At 38.9% G+C, this 16996-nt stretch overlaps 1 protein-coding gene across 2 annotated transcripts; it reads right to left on the minus strand.

Moving 5' to 3' along the window:
* Nucleotides 1-4711: 4711 nt before the first annotated feature.
* On the minus strand, nt 4712-15605 carry LOC310904092 (cytochrome P450 2J6-like). 2 transcript variants are annotated; one of them, XM_083848319.1, is made up of 9 exons: nt 14468-15605; nt 12651-12813; nt 12143-12292; nt 11070-11230; nt 8847-9023; nt 8131-8272; nt 6739-6926; nt 5755-5896; nt 4712-5147 (listed from the first exon to the last, which is right to left on the minus strand). In XM_083848319.1, the coding sequence occupies exons 1-9, from the start codon at nt 14636-14638 to the stop codon at nt 4969-4971; spliced, it is 1473 nt and encodes a 490-aa protein (XP_083704445.1). In that variant the 5' UTR covers nt 14639-15605; the 3' UTR covers nt 4712-4968. The 2 variants fall into 2 exon arrangements, with proteins under 2 accessions (XP_083704445.1, XP_083704446.1); XM_083848320.1 differs by lacking the exon at nt 8847-9023.
* Nucleotides 15606-16996: the final 1391 nt, after the last annotated feature.

Genomic DNA, 16996 nt, shown 5'->3' on the forward strand with positions numbered 1-16996 from the left:
CAGAGATTTTCCATGCAATGTAAATACACATATCCACACACAAATTCTCCATCTAATTTTCTGAAACAATTGTGGACGTGTGTGCTCCTACGAATTCTTCATGAATGCTTTTAGAAAAGCAATAACCATACATACAAATCAAGCATGCAAATGTAAGTGGATACTAAATCTTGGACTTTTTGAAATGTTTTGTATATGTTCTATTTATACCTATATCCAGGAGAGCCACTGATAAAGGGTAATGGTAAGGCTGATAAAATTTTAAAGCCCACATTTATTATAAAATAGATATACTAGTATCTAATGGTCAATACACAAAGCAAAGTTTGTTAAGCTTTCAAATTTAGTTTAAAACCTAACTATTTTAATGTATAACCTCACACTTTTTCCTAACCTATTTGCAATTGATAACATCATTAAGGATTTTGCTTGCCTCTGAATTTCCTTTTTCAATCTTGAAATAAGGGTGGATACTTCTACAGAATATTTTGAGCAATTGTCAGAAAGCTTGCTAGAGAAATAAAGCATATACATATAGAAAGTACCTCTACTGTGAAACAAAAAGAAAAAAAATGGGGGGAAAATCTATTAGGAATCTTGAGCTACAACCAGAACTAAAGGTCTCTCTTTAAGAGTGAGAACCAGTCCGAACATGCATGTGCCACACTTGGCAAGTTGAGAATAAATGCAGAATGAAGCAAAGCTCTTTGCCAGGCCTCAGCACACGCAGGAAGTATAAATCTGTTATCAGGGGAGTTTTACATGCCTACAGTCAGACCATGAAAAACCACATGAGAGGGATTGTGGACAATGCAGCAGTGATGGTTAGAGTCCTGTCTTACGGATCTTGATTGAAATGCTGTGGGTAAATGCTTCTCTGTGAAAAATGCACATTCCCTGAAAGCAAAACATTAATAAGAGAAATACATTTTCACTAATCTTCTGAAAACCTGCCAAGAAGGCTTGTGCTTCATCTTGCTTCTTTCAGCTGCTCTTTCTTTGGGGCAAAAATTGCTTCACAGGATTTGTGGCTCTGGGACACACAACACGCTTATCCAGAAAGAATAGCCTGGAGTCTGCCAGCCCACAATTTCCAGACCTCCAAGTCAATTAGCTTCCAACCACCACACTTCATTACCATTAAAGCATAATTGAGGAATGCGTATTAACCAAGAAACGGCTGTTTCTATGCTTCTACAAAAGCTTTATTTGTTTACAATAAGGAGCTTATTCTTCAAAGCACTCGTTTCTAATTTAAATCTCTCTTTCAACAGCAGGGTTTTTTTCCACTTTAAAAATTAATTCTGATGGGTTAATTTACCTGCTCTTTAACCAGTGTGCTTTTGCAAAATCTACTTAAAATTCACTACTTTTTCAAGTTTTTTCAAGTTGATACCAACGTAGATCCCTAGATTTTTAGATAGTCGAAGGTTTTGCATCTAGATGTGTTTTTTTCTCAAGCCTGGGGTCCTGCTCTCAAGTCTTTAGAGGTCAAGGGTCTCCATCTCCCAGCACAGCCGAGGTAACAGGAGGGCAGACCGATGGCCCAGGACGCCTGCCCAAGCCAGGTGGCCGTAGCTCTGCACAGGACCTCCACAGCCTCCAGGGCAGCAGCCTCACAGTAAAAACCTCTTTATTTCTTTCCGTAGCCTTGTGGCTTGGAGTTTTCACATCACCACTAATCCAGGTATCCAGCAAATACCATTGCTCCCTTCAACACCTTGACAGATTTAACAAGGCCCTGCCAGTGGTCAGTCACATCCTTCATCCACACCTAAAATTGGGGCACGCTGCAGGGCAGGGAGGGAGCTGCAGGGCACACTGCAGGGCACGCTGCAGGGCAGGAAGGGAGCCTAACAAAACCACGGATCGGTACTTGAAGTCACAGCCATGCTGGAGAAGAGAGAGGGTGTAACAAGGCACCCCAGACCCCAGCCCTTCTCCACCTCACACAGGGTGGTCGTTGTGGGTGAGCAGTCGCACAGATGAGTAACTCTCCCCTGTCAAGCCAGCAGCCCACCTTCTCCCATGTTGTCACCCATGCACCAAATTCAGATGATTTTTCCCCAGGACTTTCTGCCACGTTTGCCCATGATGTCTCAGCCACCCTCCCCGGAGCTCAGTCAAGCTGACGGCCGCAGCCTTCCCTCTGGGCTGGCCAGCTCCTAAAATGGCTTCCGCCCACCCCCGCAGCCTCCTCCATGCTTGTCCCAGCCGGGCCCTGAGGATTTCTTTCTGGACTCAGCTGGACGGGCTCCTCACTGTCTTATCTTCTGTTTACCCAGCACTCCCCCCACACACACACACTCTTTTTGAAGAACCACATTAAAATCCCATCTTTCCACACTCACACCAGCTTAGAATCCAGGATTTAAATAGAATCTTTGGTTTTATATTAAATTTCTATGGCAGGCAATAAAACATTCAGTTTAAATCCCGATATCCATCTCCAGTTTCTCCAGGACTACTTTTGTTTCCACATTTTCACATTTTCTATTATGAAACTCTGAAACTTTAGAAAACATTTGTCTCTAGGATGATTCAGCTCCTTAAACCACACGTATCAAACACAATAAAAAATATCAGTGGGCACGTGTAAAGTAGTGCCCAATCAAACTTTTCCGAGCCTTTCAGAGGAATCCAGACATTGCAGACAAAACCCTCCCAGCTCAACTGATCTCCTAAATCATGATGCAATGGCTGTACAAATTCGTTCTAACACCAGGGACATGGAAGATCCTGAGAGCATGGGTTCAGATTCAGAAAACAAGAAACAAGTGTTGAGTAATTTGTGCTTTATGTGTAGGAATGGTGATACTCTAGTGTTGATTACATTCCCAAAACTAAATGTATTTTCACGATAAAGAATATGGCTATGTTTGAAAGTAAACCATATGGCTCTCAACAGGAGCCCTGCAGCTATTGCCTCTTTCCTGCCGGGCTTCTAGGAGGGGAGAACAAGCATAGGGAGAGAGAAGGGAAAAGCTGGCATTTACTCACGCTGATATCTATATTATCAATCCATTATTTGTTTGTTTTCCTTAGGCTTTCTGACAACCACTCCTATTTCAAAATTATATCTTTTTGCTGCTCTAAGTGACAATAAAGCCTCAAGTTGCTTTCTCTGATGATGAAGTGAAGAGGCTGCAATTCATACTGTCATCTGCTTTTTATCTGAATGCATACAAAGCAATGCTGTTAGGGTAAGTAACTACAGCTACTCTGCAAGTAATTTAAGAAACAGCAAAGGATAAGGTAAGACAAACAACAGCATAACATAAGAAGGGCAGTAAAAACAGAAAGCCAAATGAGGCCAAACAGGGAGCAAAAATTGGAAGCAGGAAGGCAGACCAAGCAAGAGAACACCTGAAGTGGATTTTGAAGATAAGACAGAGGCAGGAAAATGAGAGTAGAGTGATATGTGGGAAATAGGATGGCCAGTACATTTTTATATGTCTGCTCCACATCCATCATGCACCTTTCAAATTTTGCTTGGAAGGGACCCCAGACCTTCCCAGTCCAGGTAAAACAGGGGAGCTACAAAGCTTTCACAGGACTCACTGGCAAAGCTGAGCGTGTGGAGTAACCTTGAGATGTTAACCATAATTTAATCTGGCACATACAGTTTTCTCTACAGAGTATGAGTAGGTACTTAGCATGGATTACAACAGCATAAGAGTATCCAGATGTGTTTTTGTGTCCGATTAGATGGCACTGGCATCACAGGTTACTGATTTCATAGATCTCTGCCTGTTAAACTGTGGTGCTTTAAACTACAAGATAGACAGAGGTAACTAAAACAAACACAGCTGACAATGACTTTAGTCCTACAGAAGTTACTACCAGCTAATTGGCGTATAAAAATAACCCGTCATCTGCTAGCATACAGTATCCATTTTGTACCTCACACAGGAAAAAAACACACTCTCAATCTTGTCAAAAAAATCCTTTGTTAAATGTCAGTAACTGAGCTAGCAAAATGTTCAATGTCCACATTTGCTAAGTACTTAAGCACAATGCTCATAAAGGGCTTCAAGAAGTCATCAGTAGTGCCAAATCCTCTGTTGGTGGTGATATGCTAATTTATGCTGATAGATGTCATCAGCTATCTGTAATAAAGAATCCATTAAAGAACTGAAAAGAACAAATGAAGCTGAATAAATTATTGAAGGATCTGCAGTAAACAATGCCAGATGACTACCTATCACGAAAAATATGTGTTCTTATGTTGTTGTCAACCACTGGGTTCATAAAAGAAAGAACTATTTATCAACACTTTGCGTTAGCTTGCTGCTGTCATTTGTCTTCCAGTCCTTGCTCCTTTCCTGGATTGTGAAAAGCTCTCCACACCCGCTCAATGAAGCCATTCCTCTACTTTCATCTCAAGGGCAGAAATACTACTCGTTTTAGTGGGTGAAACCCTCAACTTCTTGCCACGTGTCAATGACAGAGTTGCACAACAACAATCCTGTTCAGTCTCAGGAAATGTAATTATTTCAGATCGTATTAGCTGACTCTTTAGAAAGTTTCTCCCAAGAGCTTAACTCCTCCATCCACTAATATCCTGGGACAGATCAAATGACCTCTACACCTATCAACACAAACTGTGGTTTATTAGAAAGAATGTAGAGATATTTTATCATGACACTTTTAATTTATAGACCTTGCTTCAAGTTCTTTCTCTCTTGATGCTGCTTCTTGCTAGCAATAAATAAGACCCAGTTCTAATTCTTCCCATTATATCTTTATTTAATAGTATGCACCAGGACAAATATACCAAGTGTTTGCAAACTGAAAACAAGAACAAAAGATTAACTCTTTGTAGGATGCAACTGTCTGAAAAGCATCTTCCAGTATAGTGATTGACCAAATCAAGAGGAAAGCAAAAAATCTTAAGACAAGTTAAGATGCATTCATTTGCAGAAACAATCATGCAAAGTCTTCCCTGAATCTGTACAGCAACATTTCCTACCGAGGAATAGCACAGAGCTGGTATGGAGGTGGCTTCATTGTACTTCCAAAAACAAACTTTGTGTTGACTTCTTTCACTCCATCGGGCAGGGTGAACCTGAATGCCCTCAACAGAGTGGAAAAGACAATAAAGAGCTCCAGCCTTGCCAAAAGCTCCCCCATACATACACGGCTCCCTGTGAAAAGACAGAAAAGGCAATCAGCCAAGGGATTTCTATCAAAACTAGCTTTCTAATTTGCGTGCAGTTTTCAGGAAAAAAAAAGAAACAAAAAAAACAAACAATAACAACACCACAGCATCGATTCTCAAATAGGTAAGGGTTTTTTTTTGCTTGCGTGTCTTCTACGGACTTAGTCCTTTTCTCCTATGATTAACCAATTGTCATTTAGTGATTCAAAACTGAAAGGCTGCTTTGTATTTCCACTCTGAAAGCTTCCATCTGTATTCACAGCAGGCAGACAGAACATTATAGAAATGATCACCAGGGCTGCATAGTTTATAGTTACAGGCTTAATAGCATTATGAATTTTGTTGCTACTACTTTGATAGTGGGATCTCTCCTCCAAGAGAAAATGGATCTGTTCCAAGAAAAAAGTTTCTGTTTGTCATTCCTTCTCTTCCAATCTTTTCCATATACAATTGGACTTTTCTCTTCCTGGAGATCTTTACAATGGTAGAATAGATTTATATACTTATTTCAGATGCCTTCCCAATTCATGTTGAGGAATGAATGGATCCTAAGTTGTTATCGCATGGAATAAATTGCTGTTCTGTGCAATTACCTATTGAGAATGGTAAGAATGCTTCTCTGTGTACAAAGTTTCCATCTTTATCCAGAAAGTGGCCTGGGTTGAACTGATCAGGTGTTTCCCATTTTTCAGGATCAGACAGAACAGAATCAATATTTACTAGAACTATGGTGTTCTGAAAAAAAAGGAGCACATTTGTCAAAATGTGTTGGTTTTCTTTTTCCTATTGCCATTGTATTTTTAATACTTAGATTTTCAGTAACAGAATGAGTACAAATTTAATGTTACTCTATGATTTCTGCCATGCTAGGGTTGCTTTGAGCAGATCCATAAAAAAAGAATGAAAATGAAACTAAGGAAAAGCAGTGATAGGAGAATATATAGAAACAACCCTAACGTACCTTTCCGTTACAAAACTTTTAAATATTTTAGTTTCATTGTAACATTTGCAAGATACTTCATTTAAAAGCTTGTGACAGGAAAATAATTTCAAATTTCCAAGGTTTTCAGTAGAACTATTTTTTCTGGTTTTGGATGACCTTTTTTCGTAAGCTGCTAGGCCCTTTTGACAAGGGACTGACTTGAGACTGCTGGAAATTAATAAGCTTATTTCCAGTCTCCATTCACAAGATTTCTATTGTCAGAAGTCATGTTCTGAAAAGCTACTAGTAGGACAAAGTGTTTAGGACAATATACACAACTCCTTGCAAAAGGCTTGCTTTAGAGACAGTCATATCTTAGGGACAGCACCAGAACTGGCAGGACACAAGAGTACATGTCCCCAACCAGGAAAACCCTCAAAAGGATTTCTAAATTAAACTCATGTACCACATTGCTGCTGATATTGGCAGTTCTCAATCACAGATGCTTTTCAACTAAATGAGCAACAAAGCAAAAGGACCTAAAACAGGACAGTGTTTTGGACAGGCAGTCATTTAAAACTTACACTAAAACAGTTTTAAAAACAACTATAATTGCACCAGGCCTCAAATATTCAAACAAGCAGTATGCCTGTACCTTTGGAATAGGATATCCCAGCAGTTCTGTGTCCTTCACAGTCTGTCTGGGAAGTGCAATTAAGATGATATTACTGTATCGCTGGATCTCATGAATTACAGCATTTGTATAGGGCAACCTTTTTCTGTCCGTGTAGCAAGCTAAATTGGAACGACCCAGAACAGCATCCAGCTCCTTCTGGACTTTCTCTGTAGAGGAATATTGAGCTTTAAATATACAACAATCTATAAGCTCTATTATCATATTTTTCCTATTGCGTTTTACAGTTATAATACCACCCAGCAAGATGAAAAAGATATTTTAAAAGATAAGAATACCTTCAAATTCCCATTTGGATGACCTAAATTAAATATTAATCATGTATTAAGAGGTTGGTTTAGTAATTGAACAAGGACTAGTTTTCACTCAGAACTACATGGATTTTGATTGCCATCTGTAAATGGCAAAATTACTATTCTGTAATTACCTGCCTTGGGAAGCACTTACACAAAAGAGTTTTTTCCCCCAAGGACACTTTATTATTATTATTATTTACAACCTGAATTGAAATTGTAATTTTTGATTAATTTCTGGTCTGAAATGGTCTGGTCATTGCAAGTAGATTGATCCCATGCATCAAGAAACTTAAGATAGCTCTAATGTATCCTGAGAGGCTGAAAGACCATGTTGTGAAAATTCAGTATATGCTGTACAGTCTCAAATTTTAGGTCTTTTGAAGAGGCATTAGGTAACAACAATGGGAAATCTCTTCTCCTTACCACTTCAGCCATTGCCAGCCTCCTTCTGCACCTGACACCCAGCTTAGACTGTCAAATAGGAGGCTTTCAGGGTGATTAATAATACATTTTAATCCTTATTATTCTGTGCACTCTGATTATTTCTTTCCATTGCCAACCTGTATCTTCTGTGAAAATCATTATTAAAAGCATACAATTTCAAGCTACTCAGCCCAACCTTTATTTAATATCTGTTTATATGCAGATATCTATGTTCAAGATTCTAAGTTTCATATAATAACCACACAAATTAACAGCCTCCCACTGCATTGAATTGATTTCTGCTGCAATGTACTTGGGAGCACATCAAGGAGCGGAAGTCATAGGTCAAAGAGGGTGATCCAAAGACTCTATCTTGTGGTCACTGGAAGTCTAATCAACTGGAATTGGAGGGGCAAAGGTGTAATATATCTCATCCTAGAACAGACTCTTCCATCTGATTGGATGGATCACACCCTGCATTCTGAGTCTTCTAGAAATGAAGCCTGAAATGACTAGCCTGTGTGTTAGCAAGGACACAGGAAGAAACAGACACATGCAGTTCACCTGATTCGTATGCTACTATTTGAACTCCTATAATTTCTAAAAAGCTGCAGAACTGTTTGTGTGTGCTTACCTTGAACATCAGGATAAACCACCATATAAAGCAACGCCCAACGTAAAGTGGTAGCTGTAGTTTCTGTACCAGCCAGAAAGAGGTCAAAAATAGCCTGAATCAAGTTTTCTTTGTCATATGTAGCATCAGCATCTCCTTCAGTCTGCAAATATGAATTGCAAAGATCAAATTAAGGCACACAAAAGAGAAGCAAAGCACTCCGCATCAGAGGAATATTTATTGATACTATTCAAAATGAAAAATAAATAAATGAATAAATAAAGGGCTAGAAAAGAAAACTTCTTCAATAATACATTTTCTAATATTCTCCAGTGCATTTGTAAATTTATTCTATCCACATGCACATTTGGTTCTTCAGCCGTGACAAATTTATGTAATCACATATGCTTTCTAATCTTGATACAAATCCTATCATAATTGTTATTCCTAATTATATCTTAATCATATGATGATCTGCTATTATTGTGGCTGTAGATAATCTACCCACAAATCTACTCACATTATTACTTCATCCTCCTCCTGCCATCTCACAGTTTCAGTTGTTGTTTTTTTTTTTTTGTTTGTTTGTTTGTTTTTTAATTCATCCACCTATAAGCTTTTCTAGGGTATATTTAATTGTATATTTCCCTAATTGATACTAGACACCATTATAATCAAAGGAGCACTTAAAATCCCTAGTTGTTAGTGGAGCCTAAAAGGAGAACAGAGATACTCACTTTAGCTATCTGATCCAAATAATAACCAATAAAATTTTGACTTTCATCTGCTTTTCCTTTTTCTTTGTAGCTTTCAATTTCCTCTGCTAACAGAGTTCTCATAAAATTTACACTGGAAAAAGTCTTCTTACATGGTGTTAGAAAACGGTCTGCAAACCAGGGAATCTGATCATGTACCTGTGAAAGAGAGATTTTAGATATGTGGTATTCAGCAAACTAAATTTGAATACTCATATAGGCTTGTGGGTAGTGGAAGAAGAGAATGAAAGACTGATGACTGTATCTTCACCACTACACTGAAAAGCTAATTCCTGTCCAGTGATCCATTAAAGACTTTCTTAGTACTATTTTTCCCTGGAGCAGAATTTCCCTTAGTTTTATGCTATAGATTTTTTTTTTTGTGGTGTACAGAGAATAGATGAGGTTCCTCTGAACTTCAATAGCAAAAACCTCATATAAAAAATATCCTTGTTCTCAGCCTAGCATACATATCATTTCTCTCTGAGTGTTAAAAAAAAAAAGCTGATTTCCTTTCCTTGACACACCTGCTAAACTGAAAATAGAAATATCCAAACCCAGTTGTTTAGTTGTTTTAGTATCTTACTGTAGGATACTGAATGCATGGGGATTTTACTCAGATACATTTTTTCCCAGAAAAGAAGTGCAGTTAGTCAAACACATCACATGTGTGATATGCAAAACAACTTTACAGAGGAGAAACATACAGAGCCGCATGGATTCCCTGCTGTTTATTCACATTCTTTCGCTTAAACCATTATAAAACAACATCTCAGCAGAGGAGAGGAAAAACGACTTTTATATTAATTCCAATCCTCTACTTCATTTCCCTTTCTCTTTTTCACCTTTTACAGATTGCATCATGTCATTCCACTCTACACAGCAGAACTGCCCTGCTTAAGTCACGTGTTAAGTCGTAATTCTTGGGCTCACCTTTTTTAAAGGCAGCTGCATTACAAACCTATGCCTTCCCGTAAGCCTGCTTATATTCCTGGCTTTCATTTCTTCCTCATCCTACTGCACAATTTTGCTTAAAACTATCTGTCTGCTTACTAGGAAAATGGATTAGTACAGGTGATTATTAAAGGATTGTACACCACTATGAAAGCACTGTGGAGAGCAGGACAGAATGCAATACTGGGCTAGAATGTTTTGGTTAGCTGTGGACGCTATTAAGAGCTTTAAGAAGAGCTTATACAAATATCTCCTGAAAGCAGTTTGGAAGTAGCTGATCCTGTGTTTACCCTTCTTAGAAGATATCTTAGGAGTCATTACACCCGCATCTTCTGGGAGAAAAAGTCTTTTGATTATTTTTCTTAACCAGAATTATCAAATTAATCCTCAAGTTCTCTTAGACCTCAGTTACAGCAATTTTCAGTTAGCAAGAGATGGTGAAAAATCACGTAAGATGTAAAGCCAGTTGCATTCCAGCAAGTTCTGCAGGAGCAGGTGCCTTGTACATTGGTAAAATGACTACTTAACTATATACAGCACAGTGGGTCCCATTTGTTAATGGTTAGTGATAAAACTGCCCTGGTTTGAGACAATCTGTTCCACTGGTTTAGCAGCTGCAGTCACAACTTCACACAGAAGCATGATAGCAAATTTTCTCTCCAGTGAATCAGATGGTAGGTTAGGAGCCACTGTCTTGCCAAAAGTTATAGGAAGCAGCTACCATTAAGCAATTACATGGTACTTTTGTTATCCTTGTGCAAAACAGTTGCTCTGCTTAAGCTTCTACAAGGTTAGCTAACACTAGCAAAGGAAGTAGTCAAGACCCATGTTACTCTTTTGATAGTAGTTGACAGTCATATGATTTCATATAGTGAAGAAAGCCACTTTGTCAGAATTTAAGGTTAAGCTTTTTTCAGACCTTTTCAGGTATTTTTGCTTATATTTTGCTGCTGTGTTTCAAACACTGGAGCTGTACAGGTAGCGCTTTTGTGAGAAAGACCTTCGTACATCTCTGTCATGTAACGAGCCTACATGCTTCCATCCCAGTCCACCAGAACTGGGAAATTTCGATGCTATGATAAGGCATAAGCAACTGAAATCAGTTTTAAACTAGTCATCTGGAAGTACTGTTCTGATGCATACTCCAGCGACTCCAAGTGCATTAGTATTCATTTTTGTTATAAAAGTAACCAGCAAGTTGCCTTTCATTGTCTAGCTGTATAAAATAACCAAAAAAAAAAAATTCCTCACATAAAAACAGCTGCTGTTCATAAATGCTGATATATCATCAACAGCTTCAATCAAGCGGCGAAAATTTTTGTCTTCTATAGAGAAGCGATGTCCCAAAATCAGAGCACAAATCACATTTGAGACAGCATGAACAATGGGCATAGTGGGGTCCAGAGGTTTTCCTGTCAACACAGTGAACAGTATTCACCAATAACACTTATTTTTCCAGCTTTTTGCACTGAATAGAGAGATGATGAAATAACATTTTATCAGACTCTTCTGACGTTAGTTAGATAAGTGGACGGAAAATTGCAATTTATTAGCAAAAGACATGAGTAAAAAGTAAATTCAGACACCCAAAGTTTTTTTGTTGATTACCAAAAAAAGTCAAGACTGCTGGTGGGAATGGGATTTGTAGTGGTAATAATAAAAAACACCCAGGTTTCAGAGAACCTTGGCATCAACAGATCTCACGTTTGGCAATAACTGGTACAAAAAAAGTCAGCCAAGATAGCATATGAATAAGCAGCAGAATCAAAAGGAGAACCATCCTTTATTCTCTGCTCACATCCTTTGTATGTGAATAAAGGAATAATTGAGCAAACCTACAGATGCTCCCCATTTTTCAGCAGCACAATTTAAACAAACTTCCTCTCTTACTGAGGAAGTTACCCCAAGCCATGTGAGGTGAGCTTGTTTCACTGCACTTGCCAGAGCAGAGCCATGGGGTTCTGCAGCCTTGGCCAAAGCTTTGAATACTTCATGCCTTGTTTTCTTTTCTGTAGAGGGATATAGGGTGCTGTGAGATCTGTTTTGTTACTGTTTGCTGTTACCCTGAGAAATACCAACACTTACAGACAGCAACCATGGAGCCTCAGTTCTAAATTCATCCTGTGAGGTGGTTTCACAGGTAGCACTTCAAGGAAATGCTTCCCACAGATCGTACCATTCAGACCTTTGAGACTCAGCTCCACATGTACAATTCTAATCCAGTTTTGTAACCAAATAAATAATTTCAAAAGCTACCAATGATCCATTCTTCAGCAAAAACACTACCGCACATACTGACCTGAATGCTGAGCACAGGCACATACCATTTGTTTCCCGCAAGTATTCCACCAGGCGACAGGCTTCCTCTTGTATTTGACAATCCTGGTCTTTTTTCCCTACTCCCATTCTCCTCATTGTTACAAGTCCAAAACGCCTCTGTTGCTTCCAAAGATGACCGTTAGAGAACATAACACCTGGAGTCATAATGAATTAATGTTGTTAATGCTGTATGAATTAATAAATACATACAGTTAATGTTTCAAAGAAGTTTCTCTGTCAAGTTAATTTTTGTCAGCAGTCCTGGAGCATGTCTCTGTCTTTTCTCTTTTCCTCTTTTCTTCTAGTCTACAATCTACTACCTGTATAGAAAATCTTACTATAGCTGTATTCTACCATTATTGTTCCAACAGAACCCAAAAAGCAATGTTTCATAAAACTTTGAGAAAATATTGACCTTTTTTTCCACCATAAATTAAGCGCTCTGAGACTCTGAATCAGTTTCCAAAACCCGGGTTAGAATACCTTAGAAGAATCTGTGAAAATCATAGTTACCCCTTCCATGAGTTAATATTTTGAAGGCTAAGTTTTGTGGCCTTCCAGCAACCTCTTCAGCATGGGCAGTCATACCCTCCTTCACTGCCTGGTACCCTTGCAGGACAACCACAGGCGTGTTTGCAAGCCATAAGGTGAAGATATTACCATGAAGTTTGCTCATCTGTAGAACAAAGCAGTATCAGAACAACATGGATGAGAACCATCACATTTAAATCAAAGAAGGCGAAACAGTTCTTCACCCTTGACAGATTCCCCAAGGGCACTGGACCTTAAGAAGAGAGCATCAAATTAATTCTTACATCTAATATAGCTTGCAGCCGGGTTTCTATGTAAACTTTCATTTACTAAAGATCAGAATGTCAAACAGACAATATTGCAATAAATAACATCAGACGTTGGCATGTCTTACAATTCAAACTCATTGCAGATGAATTCCTTCGTGTTTGTAAGATGACAACATCAGATAATGAGTTTTAGGAGAATCATCTACTGTTCCCCCTTGTGTATTAAGTGCAGCAAGAGCAGCTGAGGAGGTGGGGAAAGCAGGAATCACCTTCTCCTTTCTAGCTCAGCTGCGGTAGCCCTGTGTCTCCAGCACAGTGCACACAGCCATCACTAACAGAGGTAGGCAGAAGAGCCCTTTCCCTGGCTGAAGAACTGGGAGCTGGAATAGTAAGAGAACACAAGGCTGAGGGAAAGGCAACAGTGCTTAGGTCAAAGTAGGAAGTCTGTGGGGTGGAATAGGCTGGAAGGAGTGAGGAGCTGTCAAAATATTCCAAGAAGTCTACTGCAGGACTAGAGGAGGGCAAAATTGTGCTGCCTGTGAGCAATCAAGAGGGAGCAGATATGCACATTGTGCAAAGATTTATATGCATGTGCTTGCATATTTGGTATTTATCTAAGGTTGAATTACATTTTTGGAGGGAAAAATTTGCAGCTTTTGAAATCTTGAGATAAGCAATACTACTCTTCAGGTTTGGGAGGTCAGAAATAGAAGAAAATACAAGAGACATGCAGCATCTATAATTTTATGTTGAGGAGTCACACTACTTTGCCTTGAAATGTGCAACTCAGGAGAACTATCAGGATGGGGAAGAACCAGAGAAAAGGAAGCTTGAGAACAAACAGTGAAATTGAGGTGCTATTACTCATACATAAGCATTAAATATAAGCATTAAATATTTAATATATAAACTAGAAATATAAAACAATAGGATAACAATTCTTGAAGTGCTCTGCATTACAACTGGACTTAGAAAAGAGTTCATTGTGAGTGTAGGCATGTAATGAATTAGTTCAGCTATTTAAAAGCTCAATCAGGCTCAGCAGACTGAAGTTTCTTCTGAAAATCTGACCAAATTGTATATGAGCAAAAAATTTAATCTAAGCTCTTTTGAAAAAATCTGTTGAATAAGCATTAAAAAAATCCTTTCTACACTGAAAACACATAAGCACTCAATAGCTATTTCATGGGGTATTTAGAAATTGCCAGTGCAAAAAGAACCAAAACACAGACATATGAAAGCCTCCACAAAATGTAAGTCTGTTCTTTACAATGCTTTTCCAATTTGTAAGGCAGGAATATTAGTATTGTTTTGTTCACGTACACTTAAGGTTTTAAAGACATGGTTCCTTAGTAAGCCAAAAATTTCAGAAGAACAGCCATATTTAACTCGTCCCCATAGATTTTCACGTCTACACAATACAGAATAAATCTCTCCCTAGCACTCAAAAGAAAACTATGTTAACAAAAGCATACATTCGTTCTTCAGTCAGTCTATGAGTCTATTACTTAGTTGCCCAAAAATACATACTTTTTTAAGGATGTCATGATGAATTCGGAACTTCATCTGCAGCAGATTTCCAAAGAGGGGGTATGGAGTTGGTCCAGGAGGAAGTTGTCTTCGCTTCCATTGCAGTTTCAGAAACTCTACAAACAGCAGAGATGCAGCAAAAAATACAAGCCCTATGCTTACTGTTAACATTTCACTTCTGATTTCTAAGGCTACCTTGTCTCTGGAAACTTGCTATACAGCGAGAGATCCATTTTTATCCTGTTTTGCTGGTACCTCCCTATGAAGAAAAAGATGTTTAGGCTTATGTCTCTCTTAGTCCTTCCCTCTTTATCACTTTCCTTTACTTTCTGATCCCAGAGAATGAAGCATTCTTATTTTTAAGTATATAAGACATTGCTCCATTACGTTACAGCTACAAATCTGGCAAGTGTCAGTTCTTCAAGGAAAACCAAATGCAGGTTAATTATATGCTTCCTTGTGCCAAGACAGTTGCTGTGACAAAAATCCCTGCCCACAGTACTGGTTTCATAAGGGGCCTCTTGCAAGAAGAGGGAGAGCCAACAGAATTTTCTGAGGACTAGCTACACACCCAGGGAGAGGTTGATGAGATCGCTCTGAGCCTTCTCTTCTCTAGGGTATAGAGTCCCAGCTCCTAGCCTTTCAGAGAGGTGAAATTCTCCAGCCTGTCAAGGTCCCTCTGGACAACAGCACAACCCTCTTATGTACCCGCCACTCCCCTCAGTTTTGTGTTGTTGGCAAGCTTGCCAAGGGTACGCTCTGGCGCATCATCCAGACCGTTAATGAAGACATTAAACAGGCCCAGAACCAGTGCTGACCCCCAGGGCACTCTGCTAGTTACGACCTCCAACTAGACATTGCACTACTGACCACTACCCTCTGGGCCCAGCCAGTTTTCAATCCACCCCACTGCCTGCACACCCAACCGATATTTCAACAGCCTGTCTATGAAAACCTTGTGTTGGACAGTGTCAAAGGCCTTACCGAGGTCCACAAAGCCGATATCCACTGCTCTCTCCTCACCCGTCAGGCTGATCATTTCGTTGCAGAGGCTCCTCACATTGGTCAAACGTGACTTCCCCTTGGAAGCATTTGGCTTCATAAACAAACAAGATCAAGACATTCAAATTGGTAAATTAATATTGTAGTAACATAGTAAAAATATAAGCAAACTTTAAATCCCAAGCTAATCTTTATTAAAGATTAAATAAAGATTATGGTATTATTGAAAATACGAGGGTGGATCAGTAGACTGTACACGAAAAATTAAATCCCTTTGTTGACCAGCTTAAAGTTAAATATAAGCCTTTTTGAAATACTCGGATTAGATATTTATGAAAGCTATTCACTACTTATCACATTGTACTTTATTAAAGATAAGATTGCTTATATGTAGCAACTCCTAGCACAATGAAGTTTTTGGCCACCGGTTTGCACAGGTCAAACACATGCTTAAATCTTGCTGACTTAGCTCTATTGGTGTGAAGTGTGAAAAATATTTGCTTCTATGCTGATGTTGCTGCACGGCTGAAATCCCTTCTGTGGACAGGATCACACTGACAGACATTTGTTAGTTTATGCTTTTGGAGATGCAGCACCATCATGTTGGCATAAAGGCTCTAATAGAACAGGTTAAGAAGTTCCTCAGGTTGGACAGGGCAGAAGTAGCAGAGGTTTGACCACAGCATTGATCTGCTTCTGAAACTAGAACAACAGATGTTATAGCCATGGGTGTGTATGCACACAAACACTAAGACTCCTCAATCCCATAATTAATAAGGAATTTTAAACCTTACCAGACAGAGCCGGACTGGGCTTGGAAAAAAACTCATGTGATGTTCACTGCATTGCTAACTCTTGGGACATGAAAGGCAGAACCAAGACCATTGCAACATCCTTTATTGCCAGGTGACTTCAATTAAACATTATCCTCTCCCCTTTCTACTGATTTCTTATTTTTCTTGCACTGATTTCTCTTCACATTCTTGCATGTTGTTAAACTTCAGGTACGTTTTCTCTTCTTCTTAACCATTTTTCTCAGCATTACAATCATTTGAAAGACCAGGTTACTTTGCAATTAGGAGTAGTACTAACTACATGGACATCAGCGTGTGAATCACAAGTCTGAATATTTATGTGGAAAAATACTGGGTATGGTAACAATGATATGAAAGCCCAGTAGTGCTTGGGGTAGAAATTAGGAACGAGATTGCCTGATACAACATGCTGTGGCTGTCAAAGACACAAGCACAAAATGTTCCTTACTGAATTTTGTCCTACTACGACTACAGAGCAGAAGTTTCCAAGAGTTCAAGATTTGTAGGTCTATTTAAAAAGACAAAGTCAAATGGACCATATTGCTTTTGAGTGAAAACTCCTCCAGTGCTAGCTAGTTTCTTCCTTTATTTAGCGCATTCCCTTTTGCCTACCAGAGTTCTTACTTTCTCATTTTGGAAATGAAATTCCAATATCTAGCTACCAGCAGCAGAAATAACCTGATCCAGACCAGCAGCTTTCACGTGTGTTCTC

Source organism: Anser anser (genome assembly GCF_964211835.1).
Source record: "Anser anser genome assembly, chromosome: 9".
NCBI lineage: Eukaryota > Metazoa > Chordata > Aves > Anseriformes > Anatidae > Anser > Anser anser.